General features: G+C 32.6%; 1 protein-coding gene across 1 annotated transcript; it reads right to left on the minus strand.

Moving 5' to 3' along the window:
* Positions 1-2060: 2060 nt before the first annotated feature.
* Positions 2061-3029, minus strand: LOC124892857 (NAD(P)H-quinone oxidoreductase subunit 5, chloroplastic-like). Its single transcript, XM_047404034.1, has one exon. The coding sequence runs from the start codon at positions 3012-3014 to the stop codon at positions 2076-2078; it is 939 nt and encodes a 312-aa protein (XP_047259990.1). The 5' UTR covers positions 3015-3029; the 3' UTR covers positions 2061-2075.
* Positions 3030-10140: the final 7111 nt, after the last annotated feature.

The raw sequence follows: 10140 nt of genomic DNA on the forward strand, positions 1-10140 counted from the left end.
TAACGGGCAAAGCGAGCCCCTTTATTCTGAATTCTTTAATTCAGAATTAATCAAATCTCCCCAAGTAGGATTCGAACCTACGACCAATCGGTTAACAGACGACCGCTCTACCGCTGAGCTAATGAGGAACAACAGGAGATTCGATCTCATAGAGTTCAATTCTTGTTCCCAACCCATGACCAATATGAGCTCGAAGCTTCCTTCGTAACTCCCAGAACTTCTTCGTAGTGGCTCCCTTTACATGCCTCATTTCAGAGGAAACCTCAAAGTAGCTCTATTTCATTATATTCCATTCATATCCCAATTCCATTTATTTAATATCCCTTTGGTCTCATTGACATAACAGATGTTGTTTCTAGTCTATCTCTTTCTATTTCTTTTCTATATATGGAAAGTGAAAAAATCATCATATAATAATCCAGAACTTATAATAGAAAAAGAAATAAGGGAGGTTTGTGATGATTTTTTAATCTTTTCTACTAGGTAATCTAGTATCCTTATGCATGAAGATAATCAATTCAGTCGTTGTAGTCGGATGCTATTATGGATTTCTGATCACATTCTCCATAAGGCCCTCTTATCTCTTCTTTCTCCGAGCTCTGGTTATGGAAGAAGGAACCGAGAAGAAGGTATCAGCAACAACTAGTTTTATTACGGGACAGCTTATGATATTCATATCGATCTATTATGCGCCTCTGCATCTAGCATTGGGTAGACCTCATACAATAATTGTCCTAGCTCTACCATATCTTTTGTTTCATTTCTTCTAGAACAATCACAAACACTTTTTCTATTATGGATCTACTACCAGAAATTCAATACGTAATCTCACTATTCAATGTGTATTCCTGAATATCTCATTTTTCAATTATTCAACCATTTCATTTTACCAAGTTCAATATTAGCTAGATTAGTCAACATTTATCTCTTTCGATGCAACAACAAGATCTTATTTGTAACAAATGGTTTTGTTGGTTGGTTAATTGATCACATTTTATTAATGGCTTAAATTGGTATTAGTCTGGATATGGCAAAACCACTCTATTAGATAAAATAAGTACATTCGATCTAATAAGTACATTTGATCTAATAAGTACCTTGTGTTAGAATTGAGAAATTCTATGGCTCGGATCTTTAGTATTCTTTTATTTATTACCTGTGTCTACTATTTAGGCAGAATACCCTCACTTATTCTTACTAAGAAACTGAAAGAATCCTCAAAAACAGAATAAAGGAAGGAAAGTGGGGAAGAAAGAGAATTAGAAACCTCTTCCGAAATGAAGGGGACTAAACAGGAACAAGGGGGATCCATTGAAGAAGATCCTTATCCTTATCCTTATCCTTCTCTTTTTTCGAAAGAAGGGTCGGATCCGGAAAAAATCGATGAAACGGAAGAAACTCGAGTGAATGGAAAGGACAAATAAAGGATAAATTCCACTCCCACCTTACAAAGAGAGGCTATAAAAATATTAACACTAGTAATTGTGAAATTTATGATAAAAAGGATTCTTATCTAAATTTGATTCAAAAATCAAAAAGTCAAAAAAAGTAAGTAATAAACTAATAAAAAGACGAAAACATAAGCTAAATACAAGAAGAGATAAGAAGAGATCCGTCCGCCCCCTATATATTTAATACCTTCTCCTACAATGAAACTAATAACCCCAACCCCATTAGTCATCTCATCAATTACTCGTCAATCAAAAAAATGAGTAAATTCAGCTAAGCCTCTTATCCCACCAACTAAGAATCTTGTATAAAAAGTATCTATGTAAGCATGATTATATGACCAATCATATATGTCATTTATAATTTTGTCCCACAAAATTCTCTTAGGACCCTTTTTAACAAAAAAATTAATTAAACTCCAAATTTTTTAAAGAAGAATAAATGAGTTTATATAAAAAGGATGCTATAAATATTTCGAAATAAGCTATACTGACTGAAAGAACCGCATCCTTTAAAAATTCATTCCAATCCATCGAATTATTCGACTTCTGATGCAAAAGATTTATAGATGGAGCTAACCATTTCGATAATGTATCCAAATTAACTCCATCTTGGTTGAAAGGAATTCATATCGATCCAACAAACAAAGTGAAGAGTCCTAATACAAATATTGGGAATAGCATAGTATTGTCCGATTCATAAGGATAGGAATAAACCACTTTATGCTCAAAATGAGCAATAGTCATAAAAGGTAAAGGTCGTGTCATCTTTCTTTCATTTTTATCAATTGGATATTTAGTCTTTGAAAAAAAATATGTACTTTCATTATTATTCATTGTTAATAAACAAGAGTTTTTCTTAATTCCGTTTTTACCCCATAGAGATATTGAATAGAAAGGGGTTTTGTGTTTCCCACCATAATTTTGAAAATGAACGTTTAAATGCCCTTCAAAAGTAAGTAAATAGATCCAAAACATATAAAATGCGGTTAATCTCACCGTGGCCCAAGCTATTATTGCGAAAATTGACGAATACAACCAACTATCATTAAGAATTTCATCTTTGGACCAAAAACAAGCAAAAGGTGGAATACCACACAGAGAAAGTGTACCTAATAAAAATGTAATTTTGGTAATTGATACATGTTTTCTTAAACCTCCCATAAGACCCATATTCCGGCTTTTAGCTGGAGAATATCCAACAATAGTTTCCATTAAATGAATAATGGATCCGGATCCTAAAAATAATAATGCTTTGAAATAAGCATGAGTAATCAAATGAGTAATCAAATGAAATAAAGCGCTTCGATAAGACCCCATACCTAGAGCTAACATCATATAACCCAATTGAGACATTGTAGAATAGGCTAAACCTCTCTTAATGTCTTTTTGAGCAAGAGCTAACGTAGCTCCTAATAATACTGTTATTATTCCAATAATCGAGATCAAATACATTATGTAAGGTATAACTCTGAAAAGAGGAAGAAGTCGAGCTACAAGAAAAATCCCCACCGCTACCATAGTAGCAGCATGTATAAGAGCCGAAATACGAGTAGGCCCCTCCATGGCATCAGGTAACCATACATATACATGAAGGGGGAATTGGGCGGATTTAGCAATTGTACCAACAAATAAGAGAACAACGCATAAAGTAACAAATAAAAAATTGACCTCATTATTATAAATCAAGTTATTGAATATTTTGAATAAATCCCTAAATTCGAAACTCCCCGTTATCCAATAAAAACCTAAAATTCCTAATAATAAACCAAAATCCCCAACATGATTAGTTACAAAGGCTTTTTGACAAGCATTTGCCGCAACAGGTCGTGTAAACCAAAATCCTATTAATAGATAGGAACACAGACCAACCAATTCTCAAAAAATATAAATTTGTATCAAATTCGAACTAGTAACTAATCCATATATATATTATAAAAGTTCAATTCGTTCTAAATAACACCTTTGAGAAATGTTAAGGTAAAATCATGTTAAAACTGTCTTATCAATTATAGAAAAGTTAAAATCTATGAGAAAATAATTTCTGTGATTTGAAGGAAATTATTTTAACCCAAATAGACTATTAGTCACATGAACAAAACAAATGTCAATTTTAAAATACAGTGCTTAGCAATTTTTTCCACTAAGATTAGTTTTAGGAAGGAAAATAGAAAGAATCACTTAATTCATTTAGGCGAGATAAATTAGGTAAGAAAATTGTGAATTGACTAGAAACCGTGATAAGATAAAATGGTAACGCTTTAGGAGATTTATCTAGATTAATTAGTTAGTGTGTTCAAATAAATATAAATAAACAAGTTAAAATGGAAACTAAAGAGAAAAGGAGTTAAAGATTGGACCCTTTTCAAATCTGGACAACTCTTGGGCCTATTCTTCTTGGACTTTTGGTCCATTTCTGCAATGTATACCCAGCTGTATACTGACTGCATATCAGTTTTCCTGCTGCTGCGTTTTTGTATATCTGGTGTATACATGACCGGATTTTAGCCTTGTATATGCAATTTCAGCCCCCAACCATATAATCGGCTTTCCTTTTCATTTCCAGCCGCATATAACATGTATACCAGCCTCTCTGATGCATATATCACTGTATATCAGTGCAAAGAGAAGTCCTTTTAGGACTTTGCCTTGAGGTTTTAACTCGATATTGGATTCAACTCAACGAGAATGCAAGGAAAGAGTCCAAAAGGACTCAAACAAGGGCGTTCATGCATTAAATAAAGGAGATGAGAATTAACATATGTTTAGTTCGGTAAATAATAACGAAAGGGAAACACTCATATGCATGGAAATACCAAATGTGATTTAGAACTAACATGCTTTACACAAATTCTACAGTCATGCAACATAACAAAATCCTCTTTACCCATTACTTCATTTTGTCCAAAGTGATACCATGGCATTATGCATATAGTGAACAAGAACGAATTCACTACTTTGAGAATAATATATATACACGGACGTTAACACAAGATTGTGTATTTAGAACCAGCCCAAATAATATATACACCGACGTTAACACAAGATTGTATTTAGAATAATATATATCCACATGTTGACCTTGTTTTCGCAGTGAAATATATTGTTCCACAACTATTGCATTCGACAAGAAAAACATGGAGAGTAATTAATTAAAAAAACATTCAAAGTCCATAATATTAGGATACCAAAATTAATATTCAACGAACTTGTGCTGTAAGGGAATAATGTGTCATCAAAGAAGTCATCCCAAAAGAACTTCAAAAATAATTCACTAAATTACCAATATAAGAGAGGAAAAAGAATGAAGTAGCAGTGAAACCAAAAACGTATAGAATGGAATTTAAATTATATCAGAAATAGGCTAATACATAAGGGACTGAAAGATTCACCAGTGATGTCTTAGTCTTATTAACTTAGTGATATCCCCTCATTATTAAACACACATATTTTCTAACTAGAACCAACCCAAACAAACGTTCTCCTATCAACACAGAAACCGCAACATCGATAGAGTTTATATTTTGGCACTTATGAAAACGAGGTGAAGTGATCACAGAACACTAAAGAGCGTTCATACATAAACCAAACAAGTCTAAATTTAACATGAGATGAAAACTTCAGCTACGGAAAAACAAATTGGGTGAGTAGTTCACCTTTTCGGGGGCAACGAGTTGGAACTACGAGTCGATCAAAGAGACCTACCACCACCGAAATTTTGTCAACCCGTTAGAGTTTAAGCTCTCGTTGCAATTGAATTTTCGAATGTTCTCGTCGAGAATTTTGGTTACGTGAGGTTAAAGGCAAGCACCTTTCAGAACCCCCCAAATTTTTCTCCAAAATTCTCCCCTTTCTTCCCCCCAAATCTCCTCTATTTATAGGGGAAGACATTGATTTATTTTCATTTTTAAAAATAGAGAAAACATATCCCTCAAATTCGGGTTTGGACTGACCTCTCTGATTTGGATTGGATTTTGGAATTGAAAACACTCAATCTCATGCAAAAGTCAACAACGATGGCTCCTAGGCCTGCAAAATTGCAGAGATAAGGTGAAGAGAGATGCTTCCCGTGATTTAAGGGTCATTGTTTGTTTGAATTTGTGGTGTTGTCGGGTCGGATGCGGGTTTCGTCGTTTGGAATTGGTTCGCCGGAAGCGGGTTGAAAACGGATCAATTCGGTTTGGGGTTATCGGGTTTGTTGAACGTTGATGAAATCGCTGTTCGTTGTTGTCGCTGTTATCTTGGTATTGTCGTTGTTGGTTGCTGGTGCTGGCTGTTGTTATTAGCAAAGGAGAAAGGAATATGGAGAGATAAGGTTGGGCCGGGTCAGCTGGGTTTTTTATTGGGCCTGATTGTTATGTTGAGCTGATTGTTATTGGATGTTGTTGTTGCTAATAGGAATTGGGTTGTTGGCCCAATTTCACAGGGGATTGGGTTAATTTAGGATTTAGGTTATTTTGAGCTATTTAGTAAATAGCCAGTGAATGAGAATTTAGATAATTATATTTAAATTTTAGCCCAATCGAAATTCAATTAACCAATTATATTGCAATTATAGTCAATTGATTTTCAATCAAGTTTTAATTTAATAAATTGAAACAACATTTGACATAATTAACCACCAATTCAATCCCGAGCTTCTTGATTCAATAAAATTAAACAAATATATCTTTTTCTTTCAAAAATAATATATTTTAAGAATAAATTATTTATTATTAATTATTTTTTAAATAATAATAATAATAATAAAATAAATCAAAGCTTTATCCATTTGCCCCCATAAAAATCTGACTATTTTTTTCAAATTCGGATAGTATTTGTCCATTAATTTATTTTTGACTCTCGAATTAGATACAAGATCAGTCTTATCACCGCATTTTCAACCCACTCACTACACAAAATTATCTCTTGTCAAATGTAACATCTTTTTATTTAGACTAAAGACAAACAAATCATTTTTGTCATTATCTGTTTTTGCATGCAATAGATTATGAAGGAGCTGCGACTGCACTTTAAGATTATGAATACTAAGAAATAGTCAAATGGAGAATTTTCAAACAATTTGAAATGCTTATTGTTCAATCTCTTTCTGAAAACATCAAACACATTAATCTTAATGTATGATGATCAATGACTATATATTTTCACTCCTGGAAAAACAGAAGTAATTAACAATGTTAAAAAATTATTTAAATATTAAATAAAATAAAATTATAAAATAAATAGAAAAAAGGCATAATTTTTTCCCTAAATTTTTCGCCAAAACTTACTTTATCACTTTAACTTTATTGGTATTTATTTACCCCTGAAATAACTTTCGCGTGAATTATATACCACCCCGAAAATGTAATTTCACTCTCATAATAAAGAGTGTAATACACTCATCCCCAATTCAGCGCCACATCATTGCCACACACACACACACATATATAGAGATAGATAGATAGATAGATAGATAGATAGATAGATAGATAGATAGATAAAGTTACAAGAAATTATTCCTACCCATCCTAACCCCCCAACCCCCAAGCTTTCTTCTTCACCCCCACATAACCCTCATCAACTGCTGCTCCCCTCCCTCACAACCCCGCCAATTACTGTCCCTACCCCTCCACCACCCCCGCCAACTGCTGTCTCTCCTCTCTTATTTTCTCTCTTGTTCAACCCCCTCCCCCCAAACCCCTTCCTATAATCTGCAAACACTTTCGCCCCCTCTCCAATCACCCTTTTTTCTTCAACTCTTTTTTTTTTTTAAATTTTAGACCCAAACATTTAAAATTTAATTTTTAAAAAATTATAATTGTATTACTAAAGAGTTTCACTTTGAGGTTAAAAGGAATTAGAAATAAAGAATTTATTTCATTTTGATTGTTGAATTTTTTTTATCATAAAAATAAAGAATTTATTTGACTTAAGATTTTTGATAGATAGAAGTGAAAAAAAAAAAAGAAATAGAGGAGGGAGAAGACATGGGGTGGGGTGGGATGGGAGGAAGAAGAAGACATGGGGGCGGTGGAGTGTGAGGAAGAAGAAGAAGAAATGAGGATGGTGGGGTGTGAGGAAGAAGGAAAAAAATAATGGTTGAAAATTTTAAAGGGGTCCACTTAATTTTTTTATACTTTTTTAAAATTAAAAAGCTTAACATTTTTTTTTTTTAACCACGTTAGCCATTAAGGAGGTAATATAATTCATTTAAAAGTTGTTTGGGGAGGGGGTAAATAATTTCCAATAAAGATAAATATTAAAGTGAGTTTTGACGACAAGTTCAGGGAGAAAATTATGCCTTTTTCCAAATAAATAACTTTGATCAGTACATAAATTATTAAATGATACATATATTCATGAAAAATGTAATAAATAAGTAACCGATATAATTTATGTTGAATTAAAAAAAAAAAGAGATAAAATAAAAATATTGAGAAATCTAATTGTCATGCATGTTATTGTAAAAATTGTTGTAACATATCAATATTATATCATTCTGATGCAAAATAATTTCATCACATTACCTTACAATTTTTTCTAGATTTTCTTTTGTTATCCTTCTTATCAATAACTTTGTCAATTTTCACATTGTACTTTGACCTTGTAACTCGAAGAGGTCTATATTTTTTATTCTTTGATTTTTTTTGTGTTATGAAAAGAGATTTCGTCTTCAAACTAAATTGGATATTTGTTCAATCGCAATATTTTTCTTTTATAACTTCTTTCAACTTATGGAATAACAAATTTTGGCAAAAATCTTCCTTTGCATGTTTATCTACGGTTACTTCAACAATGATGCATTTTGAGGAAATTAATTTTGTCCGATAAAATTTCAATTTGATTATTTAAAACTGAATCACTTTCAACTATCTCCTTGTTATTCTTTGAGATTGGAGATGTAGTAAAACGCCCCAAATCAGAAGAAGGTCTTGAAAGTAAAATAAAACTGTTCTTTTCTAATAATCTAGGACTCTTTCTAGTTTGAGTAGAATTGAACTTAGGCTTTGAAAACACGTGTCACTATTCAATTTTATGGGCCATGTGAGAACCTATGCTATTTTAAGCAGTAGGAGAACTCTTATTATCCAACTAAAAATATCGAAGACTTCTATTTTTAAGGAAATACCAAATTAAAAATAACAAAGTAAATTAAATATCAACAAATAAACTTTTTCAAAAACTTCTTACAATTGTCTTTCACTATCCTAAGACTACCCATTACAGAATAGACTGACAATAAAATAAAACATATAAAGATTTCAACATTTGTCGAGAAGTAAGTGCAAAACTTGGTGCTGAACATCGACATTTATTTAATAACTGCAAACTAAGTTGTATCTAGTCTACACCCCAAGAAGGGATGTAGAAGAGTAGGGTCATTACAAATACTGGTAGGCATCACCGACCGATCAGTATTAGTCCACATAATCATAAAATAGATCAAAGAAAAAAAATCACGTCATCTTTAATAGAATATAATTCAACTAAGGTTGTAATATCATCATAACACTTTGTTTATATAATTTACAATTTTTCAACTCTATTAACGAGATTATATTGATCACTAGCATAACCTAGCCTCATTAATTTACACCATCCACCACAATCAAACGGTAATCTATCACTATCACCCCTTTATTCATATTACCTTTTCTATTACTCACATCTGTAGGATCAACCAAGTATTCATAGACAACTCGATCATATTTCTTGAGAAATTAATAAGTTATGTTGACACCCAATTTTGACCGCCCGATGCTCCTTTTATAGACTGCTATTTTAGCAAAATTATTAATTTTAAATGTTATTATTATTTACACATTTTTTCTTGCATCAAACAGATTTTTGACGTGTCACATTCATGATTTTATAATATACAAATTATTTTATTAATTTTTGGCACCGTTTTTATAATTTATTAATTCAGATATAACATTTTTACATAAATATGCACAGTCATAATTTACAAATACATTATTTATTATTATTATTATTTGACAATTTTATATAATAATTTTATGTAACATTAATTTTTACATGCTTAATTTATTTTTATATTGATGTCTTATTATTTTTCTCATCACTATTACATTAATTAAAATAGCAGCCTATTTAAATTGATCTATTTAAATACTAGCCAGTTTGTATTCAACTAATGTCAATTTTAGCCAATTTGATGTTAATTTTGACTTTTAACACTATTTAAATAATTTTAATCTCATTCGTTGATTAAAACCGATCCAACAATTGAGATCAAATTTTTAAAAATTGATCCAACGGCTGAGATCAAATTTCCAACTCCTTTTCTTTTAAATCATAACAAAACCCTAAATTCAATTTTTCACAATAAGCCTCCAGCTCTCTTTCTCTCTCTCCCTTTTTCTCTTCTCTCTCTCTAAAAAGATCAGCCACCGTAGCCGCTCCGGATGAGTGCTGCCGTCGGCGGGCTGCTCTGCCCCTTTCGGCATCACATTCGTCGTCATCTGCGTCTCCTCACAACCACCAAACCACGCTAAACCAGCCTCCTCTTTCCTCTCCGCAGTCGCGCCGCCGCCACCGTCATCAACAGCGGTGAACCAACCCAGGCTAACCCGTCGCCGCTCACCGGAGAGGCCACCATCTTCGACGCCACCCCTCCTTCGTTATCCATCTCTCATCGTGGGATAAAGCCGTCATCGGCAAGGCCATCGCCGACAAAAGCGACCAC

Source organism: Capsicum annuum, unplaced genomic scaffold (genome assembly GCF_002878395.1).
Source record: "Capsicum annuum cultivar UCD-10X-F1 unplaced genomic scaffold, UCD10Xv1.1 ctg5127, whole genome shotgun sequence".
In the NCBI taxonomy this organism is placed as follows: domain Eukaryota; kingdom Viridiplantae; phylum Streptophyta; class Magnoliopsida; order Solanales; family Solanaceae; genus Capsicum; species Capsicum annuum.

Bases quoted from the DNA above. Each gene is read 5' to 3' on its own strand.
- LOC124892857 (XM_047404034.1), bottom strand. From the start codon at position 3,014: ATGGAGGGGCCTACTCGTATTTCGGCTCTTATACATGCTGCTACTATG.